Source organism: Chelmon rostratus, chromosome 9 (assembly GCF_017976325.1).
Source record: "Chelmon rostratus isolate fCheRos1 chromosome 9, fCheRos1.pri, whole genome shotgun sequence".
Classification (NCBI taxonomy): Eukaryota; Metazoa; Chordata; class Actinopteri; order Chaetodontiformes; family Chaetodontidae; genus Chelmon; species Chelmon rostratus.
Genome location: NC_055666.1, coordinates 20,930,969 through 20,952,817, shown reverse-complemented (window position 1 = coordinate 20,952,817; position 21,849 = coordinate 20,930,969). Strand labels below are relative to the sequence as shown.

Here is a 21,849-nt window from a genome sequence, read left to right as displayed (position 1 = left end):
TTGCTCCTCCCAGTGCCACATGGCAGGTAGCAGCAGACAAGTAAAGCAGACGCGCCAACTTGCAGGCTGGGGGTCATTATGTTTAGTTCCGCTGTGCATTTAATACCTATAAAAGTGCTGACTCCTGTGAGACCCCCCCCCCCCTCGCCCCCATCTTTCCTGCCCGTCTGTTTAAACCTCGAACAGCAGGAACACGACTTCAAAAGACGAGCTAACTGCAAACACTCCTGACAATAAACCTGCAGCTACGCCAGCTCCACGTAGCTGACTTTCAGGGGCTCATTTCCAAGTGCAGGTCTGACATTTTTATGAGCTGTGAGTTGCGTATAGTTACTATAATGTCTAGCCTATTATAATCATGCAAGCTTAGAAAGAAGAGTCGAAGTCCCATGAAAAAAAAATCATTTATTACACACAGAAACATAAAACAAACAAGGTAAAATAATATAACGATGCACACTTCTGTGCATACCCAAGAACTAGCTGAGTGCTTTTGTACAGACCTCTTACTGATTGGTGTAATTGAGAGCTTTTAGACACACCTGTGGTTGACAATGGTAAACTGGTTTGAAAAGCTACTGAATTCGGTTTAGCTGACCCAAATATAAACAAACCAAAAAAAGAACAAAACAGAGAAAAAAAAAAACTGCAGTGCTCGTTTGTCTCTCTGCTTCGGCTAATCGCCAGCTCAAAAGAAGAGTCCTCTCATCCTCCGGCCGATGCCCTGTCTGTCGTACAGGACGTTGAACTTGTTGATGAACTGGTTCATACTGTTGCAGGTCTTGGTGATGGTGCCTAAGTAGGCCATGAGGCCAACGTCGTTACATTGCTACAGGGAGAAAGGGGGGAAAAAAGGAGGCACGGTCATAGAAAGCACTCGCTTGGCAATACAACACAGAGAGAGACTGTGTGAGCTAAAAGCTGTGATCAAAACCATCTAATCTTCTAAAGTTTCTAGCTGAAGTGCAAACAAATCTTTCAATATATGTTATTGAGGAATGCACACCAAGCAGAGGTTAAGGGTTTATCTTCTGGATTACAGTGTAGCAGTGTTTCCAGCTAATTTAAACACTGAACATGATTTCTGTTTTTTTCTGTCAATACATTCATGAAAAGACCAAAACCAACAATGAATTCATCCCACTAACAAATGCTGTCTGTGTATCCAAAGCCTGATCACCGAATCTTAGTCCTCTGTGCCACAGGCCTCAACTGTTCTCCAAACACGATCAAAGACCGCTGAGCCACGCTGGATCGCTGGGTGACTTGCTTCTACATTACCATGAACACGGCCACTGTAGTTTAGTTTGAGTCAACCCCACATACAGTATCCATAGTCACTACCTGTTTGAATAACGTTTGCTAAAAACTAGTGGCCAGGTGTTTAGGAAAACACAGAGCCTTTTGTAAAAAAAAATATACGTATAGAAGCTCAGGTACCTTTCTGAATTATGCTTAAATAAGAGCTGAATGTCAGAATAATTAAACTCAGACATTGTACAGACCACCGTTATCAATAACTGTACACACATCACTGTACTGCCATCCTCATGCCTGTGTGTTGTTAGGATTTTGTTCAGTATTGGTATATCAAAAAACAGCAATCAGAATCTTTAGAATAAGATTTGTAACGTTTTGAGGCCGGCTGGGGAAGTCAAAGTATTGAGAGGTGGACTAACAATTTGTTGGTTTTAGCCTTTTCATGGGACATCCTTCAACTGCCATTTTGATAAAAAAAAAAACATCAACATGCGTTCAGGGTATAAAAACATTTTGTCTGCGAAAGCTTGCTTACATCATAGAAGTCAGTTTTGAATTTTGTGGTGCTGAGGACCGGCAGTCTGTGGCACAGGGCGTTCGCTTCTCGAAGGATCTCGTGGTTAAACGGCACCTCTCCTGCGGTACGCAAAGACAGACAGGAAAGAGGAGGGGAAGAAACAAAACAGTTAAAGCTCCAAAACAGTGAGGTAAGATGATGCTGTCAAGCCAGTATCAAACAGGGGCTTGTAATTATGGAGGTGTTGTCGAGGGGCCTCCCTTAATGTAAAAGTGAGGGCAGGAAGCATCTCATTGAGGAACAGCTGTTTTCTGGATCTCCACATTCTTTGCTCTCACAGCCTCATTATCCTCTCACCTGCTTCCACGGCTTTGACGTACTCTAGAATGATCTTCACCCGGCTGTGGAGCATCTTTATCGCACTGTGCTGGGCTATAAGGTGTTCAGCGACTGGCAGAGGACACAGACAGAGGATTGGAGTAGGAACACTTTCAGACAGAATTCATTTTTAATGTGAGTGTCTAATGTTCGGCAGCTCACAGGACAGCCACAGAGTTCATTCAAAATCTGGTGACGGAGAATTCAACCTGCACCATCTTCCTTTAAGACTTTTGGTTCAGTTGAGCATTGATCGTTTATTCCCCATGTCTTATGTGTGTGTGTATGCACGCTGTTTGTATCCTGTTGTTTATTTTACACTGTTTTATTGCTCTCTTATTAGTAAAGAGCTGAACTGCTTTTATATGAGACATCTCTATAAAAAATTTAAAGTTAATATGAGGCAGCAATTACAACATCTGTAATTTATTAATAATATTTAATGTGAGATTGATAAGAGAGCCTGTAACCTGCTTCAAAACTACGAATTAGCATAAAAGTCTTCCTTCTTACCCCTTAGGGGGTTTTACTTTGGTCCACCTAATATCTGCATAGTATAAAGAACTGACACCAGTGTGGCAGACAATTCACTATGCAGTGAAGAATAAGGCTTCATATAACCACAGGTAAGATATGTCAGAATCTCCTACACTTCCCCTCCAGAGAGAAAGTCATTTATAATTGTATCCTTAAAAACAGCAGAAATAAGCCTTTGTGTACAGAGGCTTCTGTGAACAAGTACATTCTGGAAAGAAGACAGTCCATTAGCCGAGAGCTTGCACTAATGTGCTGCTGCTGCCTTTTTCATCTTTAACTTTGAATGAATATTCCACTCACAAATAGAAGTAGTCAGAAGACTGACTGTGTTTTAGTTAGTACTAGCTGTAATAGCCATTCCATTTGGATTTATCAGGAGTGTCAGATAAGAGCTTTCATGGATTACCATTAAATAATGTTTATAAAAGCAACCTTAAAAAAAATATGAGTACAAATGGTTTACATTGCGAACAGAACCAAACTCACTGTGTGTGTTCAAAGGAGAGAAAGTCAGCGACAGCCTCTCTTACCTGTTGAGTTTTCTCCAGTGCCGGTGGCTGTCATTCGAGCGACGTGGTCAACACCGATTCTCTCTGCCTCCTCTGTGGCCAGAGTGTACGTTAGCTCAGCAAACAACATGGTAGCCTAGATAAGAAAAGGTAAAAAAAACATATCAGCTGAAAAGTTAAGACTTCTTCAGGGGAAACTGGCTCACTGCTGCAGGAAAGGATGTGTAGATAATACAATAAAAGGAGTACCTCGCCGTTGATGATGTCAATCACAGATTCATAAACAGTAACAGGAAGCTGAAGGGGAAAGTGGCACATTGTTTAAAGCAGCTGTATCTAAATACACCACCATGGTATGATCTCATTGTTGAAGCGACAATGCAGAGGAACTCACATCGGTGTGTTTGGTCATTGGGTTGAGCTTGAGGAAGAGAGGGCTCTCGATAATCTCACACACCTGCCAGAGAAGAGGGAAATAATAACAGTACGAAAATGTATCAGAAGTAACTATCAGGCGTTCACTTTTATTACCAACAACAAAAGAAAAGTCTAAATCATCTGCTTGTAATATAACGATGGCACCACATGCAGTGTTTTTTTTTTTAAGTTGACGTTATATATCATGTTGGAATTCAGTAAACAGAATTTCTGCATCGCCTGAACATTGAATCATAACAAACCATACATGAATCTCTGCAACACTAACGCTGCTGTTCAAGGTCAATTCTGCAGCAGGAGAGCGCTGCTCTCAGTTTTAAACTAGCTGTGCATGGATGCCTAAGAGGTTAAGGATGTTCATCTTAGCGCACACATTACACCTAGCTTTTGCATACCTGCTTGTGAATATGGATATCTGATTGGTCAGGGGGGCCGCCTGTGGTGTACCAGCCTAAGAACTCCATGTCTTTGAAGACCTGTTTGACTGAGAGACAAAACAAAGTATTACCAAAAAACTACAGCAAGCAACCGACTTTGTGTATTAACCACCTCTAACTAATGAAAAATCTTTTATTAATAACTGAATCTAATGTTGCTCTTCCCGGGCGGAGCAACACAACACTGATGTTTCTTTAAAAGGATTTAGTGGGTGAGAACAGCTTTGTTATCTCAATCCTGACTTGGACAACTACCATCACATGTTTTATTCATTACAGTAACCAGAAACACATTCAGGAAAAGCTGATCTGTGAAAACGTATTTCAGGAATTGATCTCACAGATGTTGGTTTGGCCAGTAGCCTTAATTAAGTCACTCCCTGAAACACAAGCAGGACGCAGAAGGCAATTAACTTTTCTGTATTCTTACACCAACATAGCCCTCAGAGGGAATCACTGTCTGTACTACATTTCCTGAAAATTAGCCATAAAAGGAAAAGCATTAAAAGAGCTGTATTCTCTATCCGTCACACTTACAAAACACTTACATTGTTCCTCCTTGGCATAGTAGTACTCCTTGTCAATATGCACCCGGTCATCTATGGTGTGAGACAACAGCTCAAAGGAGTTCATCACCTCGATGTTTCTCCCCTCCTGCTTCCCGATCAGGGCTCCAATCACTGAGCAGGAGAAAAACAATACAATAATAACCTGTTTTGTTACATCCAGTTACAACTGTACATTATGTTACTGCTTACATGCCACCTTTCTTGCAGTGTTGTCGTCGTACATACCCTGCATTGGTCGTCCCTCTTGTGATCGGATGCGTATCCAGTGGTCGGATATGTTGAGGATAACCAGAGGGTGTAAGGCCACAGAGACGCTGCCGGTGACCCCTGAGGCCATAACACTGGGGCTGGCTGCAGTCATGCAGAGACACAAACAAGAGGCGCTTAAATACTGCAGAGACTACAATAGTACTGAGACAAGTAGTGATGCTTTACTTTTAATCAGCCTTTCTGTTTTAGATAATTGTAAAATTGAATAACTTTGGCATTTGGACTTTTAAACTTTGAAAGAAAATGTTCACTATTTCCTGACATTTCATCGCAGACTAATCAATTACTCAGGAAAACTAATCAGATTTATCAATAATAAACAGAACCAAAATGAACGAAAATCGAAAATACCAATAGGGCCAGACCAATAGACTGGCAGACCCAGTATTATCTTATTACATATATAGTACTGATATAAAAAAAGGTATGTTATGCAACTACATATACATACAGATAATGTTATCAAAAGTTTTTAAACTGTCAAACACACTGGCCTCAAAAATCCAGTTTCATTTACAACCACAAACATTTGATGACATGCCAAGTGGGGCATATATCTTATTATTATTATTACTTACAATACCAATACTAATGACATGATTCCCCTTACCTGCAATATATTGCTATATATCAGTCAGTCACTGACATACTGCTGGGGAAATGTATCCCTAGAGCAATTTTCAGCACAATCTTACAAGAACATATGAATTTAGAGATAGAGATAGGCCGATGTGTCGGTTCGTCTAATGGACAGCGTACGTCCATGACCAGCCCGAATTTGAGATTGTGTTGTTATTATGGGTAGTCAGTGGGGTTTTCCTTAACCCTGCTACTGCTTATAGACTTGAGTTTACATCCGTGATGCAAACTCCAGCAAAAGAGAAGAGGGTGAGATTGACTCAAACATTAACTGGTTGACAGCTTAACAGCAGAGCCTTGTACGTTAACCCGCCTGTGTCAGCAAGCACGCTACCGACCACCTTAAACACCATAAAGTCACCACTTACGGCCACCATAACGCGAACGTACAACACACGCTACAATCTGCACACAGGCGCATGTTGATATCAGGCAGAAATTCTGAGATAACAGAGAAATACTCACCTGCCCCATCCACTTCCATTCCTCCACCATTGCTGGTCGCCATCTTGTCCGGTAGATCGCGCAGGCGCACTGGGCTGTTCCCCTAACGACCGTTAGGTGGCAGCATAGGAGTCGAATAGAAAGGTGGACCACATGGTCACGTGGTTCACGTGACGCTCATCCTGGATGATGTCACGCACTTACGTCCATGTTTTGTGCGGTCTATGGTTCCAGAAGGGTTTTTTCAGATCAGCTCTACCGCATATTACTGTCTTAAATTTGTCAGTTGTTTACAGAAATCTAGACTGCGTTTAACCGACACACGCCATGTTGAGTATAACGGAGCATATTTGATTTAATAGGCTACTCGCCGCTAGGTACGACAGTCGGTGGTCAGCTGTTTCCTGGGGATTGCTGGTGTGAGCGCAACCTGTGTGCGTCGGGATAGTAGTCCGTGTCTAAGGTTTAAAGAGTTTTGTTTACAAAATGGATGAATTTAAAGCCTGTAATCTGGACTACTTTCCTGAAAACATTTTAATTGATGTGTTGTCTTTTTTGAGCGTGCGGGAGCTTGTCAGAGCCGGAAGGTAAGGGAAATGTAACTTTGGTGACTGTATTTTACCAGTTATTCGTCTTGTGAAACAAAAGTCAGTGCCAGCTCTGCCTTTGTTATCACTCATGTCACATTATTAAGTTATTTGTTGTATTTCACGGTGTTTTTTAGAGTGTGTAAGAGATGGAAGCGCCTTGTTAAAGACCAAAGACTGTGGAGACTTGTCGATCTGACTGCATGGAAAGGGGTAAGAATATTGCTGGCATTGTGTCTTTTACCCTTTTTCTGTCTTTTCATACAATGTAGTGTGATTTCATCCACAATAAATCTATACAATCTCGTAAAATGTCCGTACAACATACAGTTGCTAAAAAATGCAAATCATATGTGCCAAAAATACTTGTTCCAGTAGCTATAAGTTTACCACTTTCTTTGCTGATGAAATGGAAGGGCTGAGCGCCAGCACTCAACTCTGTCTTTGAAAACCGAAAACCAAACCTGTAATCTTGGTGTAATCAGGAGCTCAGTGTTAAACTTTGTCAGTCACATCAATCATCTTAAAAAAAACACAGAAGATATCAGAGGATTCTTGAACAGGCATGGCTTAGAAAAATGTCATTTCCAGCAGGTCTTATTTCAGATTTTTATTAAACACCAGGTTTTTGATAAAGAGTAAGCAAAGGCATCAAAATTGAATCGATCTCGAATTGATCACCCATACACTAGAATATTTCAGGTTTCTGTGGAACCATTTGATTGAAAATTATTGTACGTAGAAAAAAGTACGGACACATGAAATACATCTTTGACTATCTTATGAACACTCTAGCCTCTCAGGTCATCTGGTACCAGTCCAAACTAAACATGGAGAAGCAACATTTAGTTAAGAGACATCTTGTCCTGACTTTGACTGCTTAGAAATCCAGGACAGGTTTTATGCTCTTTACCACCCCTGACTGAACCATTAGCACTCATCACTACCCACTATGCTGTATTTCTTTTTAGTGTTTTTAATAAATTTATGTGAAGCAGTTTGAATTGCCTTTGTGTTTGAAATGTGTTCTTGCCATAAGCCTCTGATGAAGTAAATGCTATTACATATGGCTTGTTTGTGTACAATTATTGACAGGAACTATGTCTCTTTTGCCTTCCACCCCCCACCCTCAACACACACATGTCATGGACTGTCCATTGTGTGTTAGGTGACATCCCGTATACTTTGGCTCCTGTTGCGTCAGTACCTGGGTTGTGGATTAAGGTGCTTACGGTTACGTGGTTTACTACTTTCTGCCCGAGGGGGCACCTTCCTCTCTGAGTCTTGGCTCAGAGCTTTGTCCACAAAGTGCCCTCGACTGAGTAAGCTCTATCTTCTGCATGCTGACCTGAGAGGCCTGCCCAGTTGCCAGATCCTACCTCAGTCTTTGCAGGTGCTGGAGCTGCGTGGCTGTGAGCTACCTCGCGAATTTTTCAACCAGACTTCTACTTCACCTGCTTGTTCCCAAGAAAGAGCAGAAGCCACATCAAGTGTTGGTGCTCAACAGCAAAGAAAGGATCAGAAAGGAAAAGGCCTTGGCTCTCCATCAGGGGTTGGTATTGAAAGGTTAGTACTGAACAACGTGCCCTCTTTCACAGACCAGCATCTGCTGAGTCTGACATCATGGGAGAGGCTCAGTCGATTGGAGCTGCGCGACACCTTTCGTGTGACAGCTAACGGGCTGCGGAGCTGTGCAGCCAAGGATGGCATCTGTGGTGTGGAAGGGCTTTCCAGGCTCAAGTTTCTGGAAATAGGTATTACTGGGCGGCAAGGTTACCAGTTGCAGATGGCCTCCCTCGGTCTTGGGGCAGGATGGCTCGGACTGGAAGAGCTTCGTCTGGGTGGTAAGGAGGTGGGGCCGGGTTTGCTCTGTGCCAGCCGTCTGAAGGACCTGAAGTGTTTGTGCCTGTGGGCCTGTACGCTCAGCGAGATGCAGATAGTGCGGAGCTGCAGGATGCTGCGTGGGCTCCGCCGGCTGGAGTTTTTGGACGTGATCTTCCAGCCTCGGCAGTGTCCACCAGTGGTGGAGGGGGAGGGTGATGGTGAAGGAGAGCAGGACAATGAGGAAGCTGAAGGTGGCGATAACAGCAATGATGAGAACAAGACGATAGACATGAATGATCCTATTCCAAGTTTGCGTCGCTCACTGGCTGTCCTGCTGCCATCCTGCACGCTGGTTTTCACCAACTGCTCTGTTCAGATCAATGCAGACTAAATGAGCTCTCTTCTAGTGCTGTACACAAGTGGCCAATCTGGATAAAATTATTTCACACAGGCATAAATAATTTTATATAGCACAATGGATGCAATGAATTACTTACATTTTAACACTGTGTCATGCATATAATTGTGCCCACCCCACATGGACTTACAGGATATTGAAAATTCAGCTCCACAATGCCACATACACATTTTCAAACACGCTAGTCCAAAAATAAAGAAAAAACAATCAATATATTTTCACAATAGGATTTTGTGACCTTCATATCAACAGAATTTAAGAATTGCTGACCAAACATTAACTGTATGATACTGGAGAAATCAGAAATGTAATTAAATAGTCTTCTTCTTTTCCAAGCTTTTGAGACTGTTTTCCTCCTGAATATTTTTGGTTCCGCATCTAGAGGAAAAATACCAGTTCTCTACTGCACAACTAAAAATCTTTGGCTTCTAGATGAGTGAAATGTTATGTATGGTTCAGTGCCATACTTTTTTAAAAAAAAAAAAAATTGCATATATGTCTTTAATTTTGGTTTTGAAAGGATATTTTCAAACCATTTTCCTTCAAACTTCAATAAAAGTTTACTTTTAATCAAGCTATATATTGTGATATCATACATTTTTATGGAAATCAAATGAGAAACTTTTTATGAATAAAATTAGCCAGACAAAATACCAAATTAAGGCACTTCATTATTCTAAAACAGTCATCTTGCCACAAAGCAGTCTTGATTTGCAGAATTGCCTCAGAGACCGAGACATTTGAGAAAATTTATGACAGTAGACATTTATATCATCTCACGGCATATATCACCATATTGTCCAACCCTACTGCTTTACCCTGTCTTCAAGGTAAGCCAGTGGGCAGCCTCACTTCCAAACTTCCAATAAGGCCTGGCATATGCAGACAAAAATTAACACATTTTTAGCCGCCGTTTTAAACTCAGTCATAATATAAAACATTACATGGACCTGTCACTGCTAGACTGTAAAGACATAAGCAGGTGTCACCCACTAAGACAGAGAACTGAAGCATACCGCTGCCAATGAGCCACCTGTTTCCTGTTCCTTAAACAATATAAACATATAGAAAATATAGCTGTGACAAGCAGGTGTGTGGGTTTGTTACACAAGAACAGCATAACATATATTTAAACAAATCTTCATCAAGTCCCAGTTGCCTCTTACTTTTCCAGTTTTTTCCTTGATGATTTTTTAGACCTTACAAATAAGAAATAGTCATTGTAAATGTCTGTTTATTGTATTAATGAAAAACATGGAGGATCTTTGTCATTGACATGAATTGTATTACATTTTAACCTTATTTAAAATGACAAATGAGCAGTTGTTTTGAATAAACCTATTTTGAGCAAATAAATCTTTCAGCATCATTTGTCTTTGTATTTTGTTAAACTGACAGAAGGATTTCTTATGAAACTCAATTATGATCAACAAGCCTGCATTTTTTTTAGCGGGAGCTCCCATTGAGATCACAAAATCTCTTTTTTCTAGCAAGCCTTGGCCAAGATATTAGCATTACAGCATTACAGTTTTTCAAGTAACATACATGCAAACTTTGAAAAGGCACACACAAAAAAACATACTGTATCAAACAACTTGAAAAAAAGAGAATAACAGTATGTGCTGCTTCTGCATGGGGAAAAGTGATGTATTTATCTATTATTTTAGTTCACACATCTGCTGTGCAACGCAACGATGTAATCCACACTCAAAGAATTAGTCAATTCATTAAAATAGCTGATCAATAGAAACTTAATTGCCTCCAATAAGGATGACGAATTAATCAAAAAGATTCAGGGAAAAACATGCTTCGTCTCGTTCCAGTTTCTCTGAAGTGAGGATTTTCTGCTTTTCTTTACTTGATATGTTTGTATTATTGAGTATACTTGCGTTTTTGACTTTTAATTAAACAAAACCAGCAATTTGAAGACGTCCCCTTGGGCTCTGAAAAATAGTTTTGAGCATTTTTTTTTTTTTTTTAACTATTTCTGACATTGAATCGTCATTGAATAGACGATTGAGTTATCATAAACATAATCGCCTTATATTCCATAATTATAACTGGTAGTTGCAGACTTTAAAGGTAGTTAATAACGTCACAGGAATAAGCATGTTTATTCAGTATTGTTAAGGGAATGGACGTGACAATGGGCTTCAACTGATGTGGCGAGGCTCAGAACACAGTGAAGTACGTTTATGACAGCACTAAGGCGCTTGGAGGAGAAGGCGGGTCGACGAATGACTAGTGTTGGTGTACACCAATCACACGCTTTGTCTTGCAACAATTCTGACCAATGGGAGCCAGACTTGTTGATGTGAGCCTTCTGTGTCAGCCAATCGGGTTCGTGAAGGGTATCTTTAAACCGTTGGCAGCCGCGGAAGTTCAAAATAGCAAGACTGGACTCGTTAAAAAAAATCATATTACGATTACGATGCAGGTAAGTATAGTTTTTACATGTTTGATAGTGAAATAAGACTGGGCGATAGATGAGTACATCGAAGCGCTTACTATATTGCGTAAATTGACAGATTTTTGCATACTAACGTTAGCTAACTTACCCTCGTGAGCGAACGTAGCATAACGTCACATTACAGAATACAAGATATGTACACAACAAATGATAAGCATTTTAAACCAAATTCACCTGTGGAGTAGTAGGTACTTCCTGCATGAAATACCAAACCAGAGAGACAGCTTGTACAGATCAGTGCAATTCAGTGCAGATCATATGCATTTTTGGGACTTGGAAGTATTGATTTTATGTTAATTCTATATGTCCTTAATTCAGTAGTCTTTTTGGAAGCTGTGAGTTGGTTTGTGGCATTGTTGTAGACTGTATTATACTGAAATGTGTTTCTTCATTTCGTCCAAGGTGGGCAAAATCAGAAAAATAAATAGTAGTTACTTGGATGTAGCACCAGTTCTAGGATAATAGGATGCATAACCCTTTAACAGGGCTTCTTTCTTGGCTTATTGACTCGACTTTAGGCTCATCCTCTTTTCAGGATCAATAGGTATACACTTCAACATCCTGCTTACTGTGCGTTCTAAAAAAAATTGTCTAAAATGACAAACACAGCTTAAAGCTAAAAATAAGTCTGGCGGACAAGAAAATACACAGCTCGAATGCACTTTAGGTTAATGTTAGCTGCATATTTATTTCTTCACAGAATAAGGAAAATTATGAGCCGAGAAGCATGGTGTCAGGTCCACAGCATGCTCAGGTGAAGTCACGGGCAGAGATGGACAGAAGTGCCATCACAGGTAACATTACCTTTCTCACATACTCACGGACAGTCAGACACCTCAGGAAAAGTGCCTTTATTGATTACATTCTCATTTTAGGCCCTGGGAGAGAGTGTGTTAGCTCCAGTTCAGCCTCAAAGTAAGTATATTCCAGTAATCCTTGAGTTGTGTATTGTTTGGTAGTTCTGTTTTTATGAAATGCTTTCAAACATCTAAGTGATGGCCTCTACCATTTGAATGGTAAGCATGAGAATATACATCTTTGTGCTCTCGCTCAGGAAGATCTCCCTGGAAGACTTTGACATCGGTCGACCACTAGGAAAGGGCAAATTTGGTAATGTTTACCTTGCCAGGGTGAAGAAGCTGCAAGCCGTCGTGGCACTGAAGGTGTTGTTCAAGTCACAGATGGAAAAGGAGGGCGTGGAGCATCAACTCAGGAGGGAGATTGAGATTCAGGCACATCTCAAGTGAGTGTCCTGAAAAACATTTTCATGTTGTCAGTATAATGGCCTTCCTGCATTGTGCAACATCCTGGTGGGAGTGCATGAGTTCAGTAACCTGACATGAAGCTTGTTGTGTTATTTGTGACAACTTCTCATTGACTGCAATGGAGATGTTTGTTTTAGTTGGAAATATTCAGTTGTTTTAATTGGTGTTTATTTTTATCTTTTTTTAGGACTGGTTAATTGTCTCTTAAAGGCTGACCAGCATTTTAATGGTGGTCCATTTTCCATGAACATGTTCTGTGTTTTTGCATTTGTTCTTGTTTTTAAAAACATAATCTCTTTTCTCATCAGGCACCCAAACATCTTGCGCTTCTACAATTATTTCCATGACCGGAAAAGAGTGTTTTTGGTGCTTGAGTACGCCCCACGTGGTGAAATGTACAAGGAACTACAGAGATGTGGAAGATTTGATGACCAGCGTACTGCCACAGTAAGACTTGCTGCTGCTTTTAAATGGCAGAATTTTTTATTGTACTGTTGTAGTTTGTAAATTGCTTGAGAGTAATTTGCTCAGCCTCATGATATCTTGTGCTTGCGCAACAGTTTGACCACTGAAAATGGTTTAGTTTAGTTTGTATAATTTAAGTGTTCATGTCTTGTGATCCAATGCAATATCTAAACATTTCTAGTACATGGAGGAGATCTCTGATGCCCTGATGTATTGCCATGAGAAGAAAGTGATTCATCGTGACATCAAGCCAGAGAATCTGCTTCTCGGCTATCGCGGAGAGCTGAAAATTGCAGACTTTGGTTGGTCTGTCCATGCACCCTCTCTGAGGTGAGGACCCACTGTGCTGTTAAGGTTCATAATGTCAATGCTGCATTGCGTTCTTTCAGAAACTGCTCGATACTTCTGTGTCAGGTAACATGAATCCGCTTTTTGCGCTCTCTCTGCTTTCCCTGTTCACCTCTTTGGTTTCAACCTATCCAGACGTCGTACAATGTGCGGGACGCTGGACTACCTCCCTCCAGAGATGATCGAAGGCCACACTCACAGCGAGAGGGTGGACCTGTGGTGCATCGGGGTCCTCTGTTACGAATGTTTGGTCGGCAACCCACCTTTTGAAACTGCCAGTCATACAGAAACCTACAAAAGAATTACGAAGGTTGGTGTTGGTGTCTAATATAACCCAGTGGACAAATGTGAATATGTTATGTAAGCTCTTTCAGTGGAAAGTTTGTTTTTGCAACTGTTTTTTTTCTGTGCAGTCAATTATTAATCCGTCAAATGGTTTTAAAATGTAAAGAAACTTGGTTGTGTGTCCCCTATGAATAGATCGTCATAATTGTCATATTTTTTTTTCATGTAATCTGCATTCTTCAGGTTTAATGAATAAATGCTATCTTCTTATTTGCAGGTGGATTTGAAGTTCCCCAAAGTGGTCTCAGATGGTGCACGGGACCTGATCTCCAAGCTGCTCCGTCACAACCCCATTGATCGTCTCTCACTACAGAGTGTCATTGACCACCCGTGGGTGCGGTCCAACTCCCGCCGAGTCCTACCCCCCATCTGCCCGGCCAAGAAGTCTTGAGCCCACCTGACCTGCCTGCTTCTTGCTTCCACTGAGGGCTGCTTTATCTGTCCTTCACAACAGACTCTGGGCCAGCATATTTTGGTCTCACTGCTAGGGGCTTCAAACTGCCATTACTCTGGCACATTTTATCATGGGTATAAATGCATACCCACTTTTTTCATCTGCCCCGAATCGTTATCGGCCAATTTTAAGTAAAAAATATGCAATTGAGAGATCATGATTAAAACTCCCATGTCAACGATCGTGCAGAGGCAGGGGGGTTGGTTATCAGTGACTAGCAAATCACTGACTACTCGACTTTCCTACGTGTGTTTTCTAGGTGATCCAAAGGGACTCTGATTTGTTAATACCTCACTAGAACTGAATTGCCACTCCTGCGAATGGAGAGAGATTCCACTGTCTATGGCAGTTCTCTTCTGGACTTACTTTAGACTTACTTGTTGCATTGCTCCTTGAGAGTTCTTTGTACTGCCCTGTTGATTGAACAGGCTGAGTAAAAGCATGTTGTTGACAGAATAAGAAACTAATTCCGCGGCTTCCGCACTAAAAGATTGACTTTTAGTGTTTTTGTTTTTTTCTACTTTGTACTGTACAGTCGCACAGCATTTATAGCCTTGGTTACACTGCCACCTGGTGGAGATCTCAATACACAACCAAAAGCAGTCTAAGTGTACTGCTAGACCAGCTAACATAACAAAAAACAATAGACAATCGGTATCAGCTGGGAAAAAACATGATCGGGGTATCCCTTGTACAGTGTGATGTCAGTGTGTTGCTTAAGATGTTTTGTGTTTATATTGTTTTTCTGAAACTTTTGAAATGTTCATCTCTATAATTTACAGTTTTGACATTTACAAGTCTCATTCTGCAATAATTGTGGACAGTGTTGGAGGGTTGGGGTGGAAAGTGTTTCATCTTCCCCCAAGATGTAGTTTAAATTTCTAAAAAATGCTATAAAATGATTTGTGGACAGCTAAAGTTGAAGTTGGAAGCTTACATGCACTTTAGCCTAAGACATTTAAACTCTGTTTTTCACAATTTCTAACATTTAATCGTTGTAAACATTCTGTGTTTTTCGGTCAGTTAGAATCACTACTTTTATTTAGAATATTAGAGAGAGTGATTAATTTCATCTTTTATTTCTTTGATTGTATCCCCTGTGTCATGAGTTTAAATACACACACTTGGTAGCATTGCCTTTAAATTGTTTAACTTAGGTCAAACGTTTTGGCTAGCCTTCCACGAGCATCTCACAATAACCTGCGGGAATTTTAGCCTGTTCCTTCAGACAGAACTGGCCTAACTGAGTCAGGTTTTTCAGTTCTGCCCACAAAAGTTCAGTTGAATTGAGGTCATTGCTTTGTGATGGCCACACCTATACTTTGACTTTGTTGTCCTTGAGCCATTTTGCCACAACTTTGGCAGTATGCTTTGGCTCACTGTTGATTTCAAAGACCGTTTGCAACCAAGTTCCATCTCCTGGCTGACATTATGAGTTATCGCTTCGATATATGCAGAAATTTTCCTTCCTCATGGTGCTATCTATTTTGTAAAGTGCACCAGTCCCTTCTGCAGCAAAGCAGGGGGGACTGGGCAAAACAGGCAACTGGGTGAACTCTGAAGTATGACATAGTTCTTATATAAGTGACCAGGATCCATGGTGAATTATTACTGGCTATCATCAATTGTTTGTGCTTTAGTTGCAGCAAATGTAGTGTGAAGGTGCATTTAGAAGTCAAACTTCTCAGTCTCACCTCTCACGAATGGCAATGAGCCACCTGTATCCTGTTCCTTCAAGAATGTGTACATTCAGAAAATATATCTGTCACAAGCAGGTGTTTGGGTTTGTTGTTACAGAAGAACAGCATATCATATATTTGAACAAATCTTTATCAAGTCATTATTGTCTGTTACTTTTTTTCAGAACTTACTAAAAAAGAATTGGTAAATGTCTGTTTATTGTATGATTGAGAAAATACACAGAGGATCTGTGTCTTTGAAATGACCTTATTTAAAATTAGAAATGAGCAGTTGCTTTGAATAAACATATTTTGAACAAATAAATCTTAATCATTTGTAAATTGCTTAAGAGTAATTTGCTCAGCCTTTGTATTTTTTTTACAAACAAATCATACACGATCAAACATCAACTTCACTCATCAAAAATTAAAACACAGCATTGATACTTCTGAATGGGGAAAAGTCATATAGTTAACAATGATCAGCCTCATTTTAATCTATTTTATTCACACATCTGATCTTCAACAAAAGGATATAGTCTGCACTGAAACAATTAGATGATGGATCAAATAGTTTGTCAGTAGAAAATTAATCGTCGTTGTTAAAAAACAAAAAGTTTCACCTTTTGAAACAAATGAATCGTTTCTGTGATTTTTCAACAAGGAAACACACCATACTTTCTTTGGTTCCAGCTTCTCAAAAGTGAGCAATGAAGAGGCCTCAGGAAAACATTAATTAACTTAAAAAAAGTAACAAGATAGTTAATAACATCACAGGTATACACATAATAGAAATGGGATTCGGTTGATGTGTTGAGGCTCACAAAGAAAACAACAACAAAGAACCACCTTCACGTGAAGAACCAAAGTGTCGGGAAGAGAGGGCGGGCCGAAGCATGATGGTCGACGTTTGACGTGCATTGGTGTACACCAATCACACGCTTACTCTTGCAACAATTCTGGCCAATGGGAGCCTTCTGTGTCAACCAATCGGTTTCGTGAAAGACAGCTTAAAACGTTGGCGGCCGCGGAAGTTCAAAATATTGAGACTGGACTCGGTAAAACTCGATACTACAGTTGTTCTTTGCGATGCAGGTAATTTTTGTTTCTGAATGTTTGATGGGGTAATAAGACTGAGCAATAGATGAGTACAACGAACTATTCATTGAAGGACACATTGCTTAAGTTGATACAGATTTGAGCTAACTAGCTAAAGTTAACGTTACGTCTGCTAGCTAACTTACCTTCCTGAGCGGACTTAGCATAACGCCACGCTATCCTGCATTAAAATAGTTAGCAGTACTTAAGATACGTACACAGCAAATGATATGCATGAACCGGTGTTATTTTAAAAACTAAATTCACCCGTGGAATAGTAGACAGTCCCTGTATTAACGTTAGCTACAGCCAACATGAGGCAAGGATAACTTGCCAACGTTAGCATCCCGAAACAATGGCCGATAATTTCGTTGACTTAGGCTGTAAGATAGTTTAGAGGGCAACGTTTTAAGGTTGCAAACCCCATGTTTTCCATTAATACCATACAAAGTAGATCTGTTCACAACATGGTGCTGAAAGTGTGCATTGAAATAAGCCAGAAGGAAGACTCGTACAGTCAAACGTAATCCATTACAACAGTGCAGATCGCATGCATTTTTATGGGATCTCAGGTGTTGATTTATTTCTATGTCTATTTAATTCATTAGTCTTTTTGGAAGCACTTGTGTGGGATTGTTGTGGACTGTATAGTTCTGAAAGGTGTTTCTTCGACCATTTCGTCCAAGGTGGGCAAAATATCAGAAAAATGAATGAGGTACCAAAGACACCCAAAATGGCTTCTCTGGTAAACAACAACTGTAATTACAAGCCACTACTGGCACATTCAAGTGAAGATCACAATAATGTAGTCTTGACTCACCAGATGTAGACTGTGGTTATAAGCCTGTCATTGGCTGCTTATTTCCAGCATAATGATGGATGCTGCTAGACCTTTCTCCAGCACAGTGCTGTGGAGGTAGGTCTGGCTATGCAAGACAACAGTACATTGGAAGACAAGATGAGCCCTAACACAGCTGACTGAACTTTCTGGTCATCGTTCTGGTTTAATTAAGGTGGCACAGACTTTGAGCAAAGCAACTGCTGCTAAAATACTGCATGCAAAAAAAAAAACAAAAAACAAAACGAGAAAGAAGGAAATTTTTAAAAAAGCCAGCTAACATGTGCTGTCTGGAGTCTTTTCAGGATTAATTGGGATACAGTTTAACATCCTGCTTGCTGTGCATTCTAAAATATTAAACACAACACACAGCTGAATATCAGTCTGACTGACAGGAAAATACACAGAAGCTCAAATGTCCTGGAAGTTAATGTTCGCTTTGTATTTATTTCTTTTCACAGAATAAGGAAAATTATGAGCCGAGAGGCTTCCAACGGCCGGTAAGATGTAATATGTATAAAATGTTGTGTAGATTTGCTTTCAGGCAACATTGGATTACCAGCAGTTGTTATCAGAATGCCATTATTGACTGTTAAGAGTATGAAATTACTGGACACTAGCATTGGCATAAACAAAAACATAACACATCCTTTCTTCTGTGTGTTTGCTTCTGAATGACAGTTTGCAACTCCTAGCATGGTGTCAGGCCCACAGCGTGTTCAGGTGAAGCCACGGGCAGAGATGGACAGAAGTGCCATCACAGGTAACATTACCTTTCTCACATACTCACGGACAGTCAGACACCTCAGGAAAAGTGCCTTTATTGATTACATTCTCATTTTAGGCCCTGGGAGAGAGTGTGTTAGCTCCAGTTCAGCCTCAAAGTAAGTATATTCCAGTAATCCATGAGTTGTGTATTGTTTGGTAGTTCTGTTTTTATGAAATGCTTTCAAACATCTAAGTGATGGCCTCTACCATTTGAATGGTAAGCATGAGAATATACATCTTTGTGCTCTCGCTCAGGAAGATCTCCCTGGAAGACTTTGACATCGGTCGACCACTAGGAAAGGGCAAATTTGGTAATGTTTACCTTGCCAGGGTGAAGAAGCTGCAAGCCGTCGTGGCACTGAAGGTGTTGTTCAAGTCACAGATGGAAAAGGAGGGCGTGGAGCATCAACTCAGGAGGGAGATTGAGATTCAGGCACATCTCAAGTGAGTGTCCTGAAAAACATTTTCATGTTGTCAGTATAATGGCCTTCCTGCATTGTGCAACATCCTGGTGGGAGTGCATGAGTTCAGTAACCTGACATGAAGCTTGTTGTGTTATTTGTGACAACTTCTCATTGACTGCAATGGAGATGTTTTTTTTAGTTGGAAATATTCAGTTGTTTTAATTGGTGTTTATTTTTATCTTTTTTTAGGACTGGTTAATTGTCTCTTAAAGGCTGACCAGCATTTTAATGGTGGTCCATTTTCCATGAACATGTTCTGTGTTTTTGCATTTGTTCATGTTTTCTTCATTTTATCAGGTGGATACCAGATTAACACATTCATTCTACTCATATTTGCTCAGCTTGCTCACATAGGAATTTTGACCTAATGCTCTGATCATAAGAACTTAAAATTGATTTTGCTTGGTTTTGGAAATTCAGTTTGAAGGCTAACTCAAAATATAATCTCTTTTCTCGTCAGGCACCCAAATATCTTGCGCTTCTACAATTATTTCCATGACCGGAAAAGGGTGTTTTTGGTGCTTGAGTACGCCCCACGTGGTGAAATGTACAAGGAACTACAGAGATGTGGAAGATTTGATGACCAGCGTACTGCCACAGTAAGACTTGCTGCTGCTTTTAAATGGCAGAATTTTTTATTGTACTGTTGTAGTTTTAGTCAGTGAACCTAGTTTGTAAATTGCTTGAGAGTAATGTGCTCAGCCTCATGATATCTTGTGCTTGCGCAACAGTTTGACCACTGAAAATGGTTCAGTTTAGTTTGTATAATTTAAGTGTTCATGTCTTAACATTTCTAGTACATGGAGGAGATCTCTGATGCACTGATGTATTGCCATGAGAAGAAAGTGATTCATCGTGACATCAAGCCAGAGAATCTGCTTCTCGGCTATCGCGGAGAGCTGAAAATTGCAGACTTTGGTTGGTCTGTCCATGCACCCTCTCTGAGGTGAGGACCCACTGTGCTGTTAAGGTTCATAATGTCAATGCTGCATTGCGTTCTTTCAGAAACTGCTCGATACTTCTGTGTCAGGTCACATGAATCTGCTTTTTGCTCTCTCTCTGCTTTCCCTGTTCACCTCTTTGGTTTCAACCTATCCAGACGTCGTACAATGTGCGGGACGCTGGACTACCTCCCTCCAGAGATGATCGAAGGCCACACTCACAGCGAGAGGGTGGACCTGTGGTGCATCGGGGTCCTCTGTTACGAATGTTTGGTCGGCAACCCACCTTTTGAAACTGCCAGTCATACAGAAACCTACAAAAGAATTACGAAGGTTGGTGTTGGTGTCTAATATAACCCAGTGGACAAATGTGAATGTGTTATGTAAGCTCTTTCAGTGGAAAGTTTGTTTTTGCAACTGTTTTTTTTTGTTTTGTTTTTTTTGTGCAGTCAATTATTAATCCGTCAAATGGTTTTAAAATGTGTGTCCCCTATGAATAGATCGTCATAGTTGTCATATTTTTTTTCATGTAATCTGCATTCTTCAGGTTTAATGAATCAATGCTATCTTATTTGCAGGTGGATTTGAAGTTCCCCAAAGTCGTCTCAGATGGTGCACGGGACCTGATCTCCAAGCTGCTCCGTCACAACCCCATTGATCGTCTCTCACTACAGAGTGTCATTGACCACCCGTGGGTGCAGTCCAACTCCCGCCGAGTCCTACCCCCCATCTGCCCGGCCAAGAAATCTTGAGCCCACCTGACCTGCCTGCTTCTCGCTTCCACTGAGGGCTGCTTTCTGTCCTTCACAACAGACTCTGGGCCAGCATATTTTGGTCTCACTGCTAGGGGCTGTAAACTGCCATTATTCTGGCACATTTTATCATGGGTATAAATGCATACCCACTTTTTTATATATGTCTAGTATGTTGCCTAGAGTTTTTTTGTGTTTTTCTTGTCATTTCTTTCCTGAAACTTTTTAAACTGTTTGCAACTCTATATCTGATGGTGTTGACACCAAAGTCTCAGTCTCCAATAGTTTAAGACACTGTTTGAGGGTCAGGGTGGAAAGTGTTTTATTTTCCCCCAAGCTGTATTTTATGTTTCTAATAAATGTTATGAAATGATTTATGGACATTTAATTACTGATTGACTGACTGGTTGTGGCCATGTTGCAACCAGAACAGTATATCATAAGATTTGGACCTAATAACTTTGTTATCAAATACACTCACCAGTTTATTAGGTATACCTAACTAAAACTAATACAACAGCACCCTGCAATAAATCCTTCTGAACATTTTAATCAAAGATATTGTTTAGTCTTTGTTTTACAAAGATTCAACTTCATGGTCGTTTTGAGGCTATCATTTGTGATTATTTGTGCAGAGGCATTTTTAGTATTTTACCCACCTCATTTATATCAGTGAGGGTAGACCAAATATTAAATTTAAACAAAAAAAATGATCATTAGTGCCCTAATGAAGCCAGGATTTATGTCAAGGCTACAGCATTAGTTTTAGCTGGTTGTACCTAACAAAACAGGAAGATCCACGGTGAAGTCCCGGCAGGTGGTGGTTGCAGCAAATGTAATGTGTGGGTGAATTTGTTAGTCTCACTTCTGACTGAATTAAGGATAGAATTCTTAATTGATAAAGCTATCTTACGACTTCTCCTTCATAAGGTAGCGTGGCCGAGCGGTCTAAGGCGCTGGATTAAGGCTCCAGTCTCTTCGGGGGCGTGGGTTCGAATCCCACCGCTGCCAGGATCGTTTTCTTAACTTCATATTGGATCAGTTAGAAATGTAGGACCAGGAGGTACTTTACTGAAGTAAACCAATAGCGTCTAATATATAAGCGAGTATATATTGAGTTTTCTGTAGCTACTTA

General features: G+C 40.4%; 4 protein-coding genes and 1 non-coding gene across 5 annotated transcripts; 4 read left to right on the top strand and 1 right to left on the bottom strand.

Moving 5' to 3' along the window:
• Positions 1-385: 385 nt before the first annotated feature.
• cops6 (COP9 signalosome subunit 6) lies at positions 386-6,075 on the bottom strand. The gene is made up of 10 exons (XM_041944343.1): positions 6,020-6,075; positions 4,871-4,996; positions 4,625-4,756; positions 4,035-4,123; positions 3,596-3,658; positions 3,451-3,498; positions 3,223-3,337; positions 2,135-2,227; positions 1,796-1,896; positions 386-829 (listed from the first exon to the last, which is right to left on the bottom strand). The coding sequence occupies exons 1-10, from the start codon at positions 6,060-6,062 to the stop codon at positions 689-691; spliced, it is 951 nt and encodes a 316-aa protein (XP_041800277.1). The 5' UTR covers positions 6,063-6,075; the 3' UTR covers positions 386-688.
• Positions 6,076-6,215: 140 nt separating this feature from the next.
• On the top strand, positions 6,216-10,201 carry LOC121611603 (F-box/LRR-repeat protein 12-like). Its single transcript, XM_041944228.1, has 3 exons — positions 6,216-6,585; positions 6,723-6,798; positions 7,754-10,201. Exons 1-3 carry the CDS (start codon positions 6,485-6,487, stop codon positions 8,798-8,800), a joined length of 1,224 nt encoding a protein of 407 aa, XP_041800162.1. The 5' UTR covers positions 6,216-6,484; the 3' UTR covers positions 8,801-10,201.
• A 996-nt stretch (positions 10,202-11,197) lies between these two features.
• LOC121611462 (aurora kinase B-like) lies at positions 11,198-16,140 on the top strand. Its single transcript, XM_041944032.1, has 8 exons — positions 11,198-11,264; positions 11,998-12,091; positions 12,173-12,212; positions 12,352-12,540; positions 12,871-13,009; positions 13,209-13,357; positions 13,511-13,685; positions 13,938-16,140. Exons 1-8 carry the CDS (start codon positions 11,259-11,261, stop codon positions 14,109-14,111), a joined length of 966 nt encoding a protein of 321 aa, XP_041799966.1. The 5' UTR covers positions 11,198-11,258; the 3' UTR covers positions 14,112-16,140.
• A 717-nt stretch (positions 16,141-16,857) lies between these two features.
• On the top strand, positions 16,858-21,226 carry aurkb (aurora kinase B). The gene is made up of 9 exons (XM_041944210.1): positions 16,858-16,948; positions 18,251-18,289; positions 18,471-18,552; positions 18,634-18,673; positions 18,813-19,001; positions 19,482-19,620; positions 19,819-19,967; positions 20,121-20,295; positions 20,541-21,226. The coding sequence occupies exons 1-9, from the start codon at positions 16,943-16,945 to the stop codon at positions 20,712-20,714; spliced, it is 993 nt and encodes a 330-aa protein (XP_041800144.1). The 5' UTR covers positions 16,858-16,942; the 3' UTR covers positions 20,715-21,226.
• A 417-nt stretch (positions 21,227-21,643) lies between these two features.
• trnal-aag lies at positions 21,644-21,725 on the top strand. The gene has a single exon. It is a non-coding gene; the product is annotated as a tRNA-Leu (tRNA).
• The last annotated feature ends 124 nt before the right edge of the window (positions 21,726-21,849 follow it).

What these genes read in the sequence shown, in the direction of transcription:
- cops6 (XM_041944343.1), bottom strand. Translation starts at nt 6,062, where the DNA reads ATGGCGACCAGCAATGGTGGAGGAATGGAAGTGGATGGGGCAG. An exon ending in CAATGACCAAACACACCGAT is followed by an intron (nt 3,499 to 3,595) that starts GTGAGTTCCTCT and finishes TTTCCCCTTCAG; the next exon opens with CTTCCTGTTACTGTTTATGA. An exon ending in TCAAAACTGACTTCTATGAT is followed by an intron (nt 830 to 1,795) that starts GTAAGCAAGCTT and finishes TTCTCCCTGTAG; the next exon opens with CAATGTAACGACGTTGGCCT.
- LOC121611603 (XM_041944228.1), top strand. Translation starts at nt 6,485, where the DNA reads ATGGATGAATTTAAAGCCTGTAATCTGGACTACTTTCCTGAAAACATT. An exon ending in GAGCTTGTCAGAGCCGGAAG is followed by an intron (nt 6,586 to 6,722) that starts GTAAGGGAAATG and finishes GGTGTTTTTTAG; the next exon opens with AGTGTGTAAGAGATGGAAGC. An exon ending in ATCTGACTGCATGGAAAGGG is followed by an intron (nt 6,799 to 7,753) that starts GTAAGAATATTG and finishes ATTGTGTGTTAG; the next exon opens with GTGACATCCCGTATACTTTG.
- LOC121611462 (XM_041944032.1), top strand. An exon ending in GGACAGAAGTGCCATCACAG is followed by an intron (nt 12,092 to 12,172) that starts GTAACATTACCT and finishes TTCTCATTTTAG; the next exon opens with GCCCTGGGAGAGAGTGTGTT. An exon ending in GTCCATGCACCCTCTCTGAG is followed by an intron (nt 13,358 to 13,510) that starts GTGAGGACCCAC and finishes CAACCTATCCAG; the next exon opens with ACGTCGTACAATGTGCGGGA.
- aurkb (XM_041944210.1), top strand. An exon ending in ATGACCAGCGTACTGCCACA is followed by an intron (nt 19,621 to 19,818) that starts GTAAGACTTGCT and finishes TAACATTTCTAG; the next exon opens with TACATGGAGGAGATCTCTGA. An exon ending in CCTACAAAAGAATTACGAAG is followed by an intron (nt 20,296 to 20,540) that starts GTTGGTGTTGGT and finishes TCTTATTTGCAG; the next exon opens with GTGGATTTGAAGTTCCCCAA.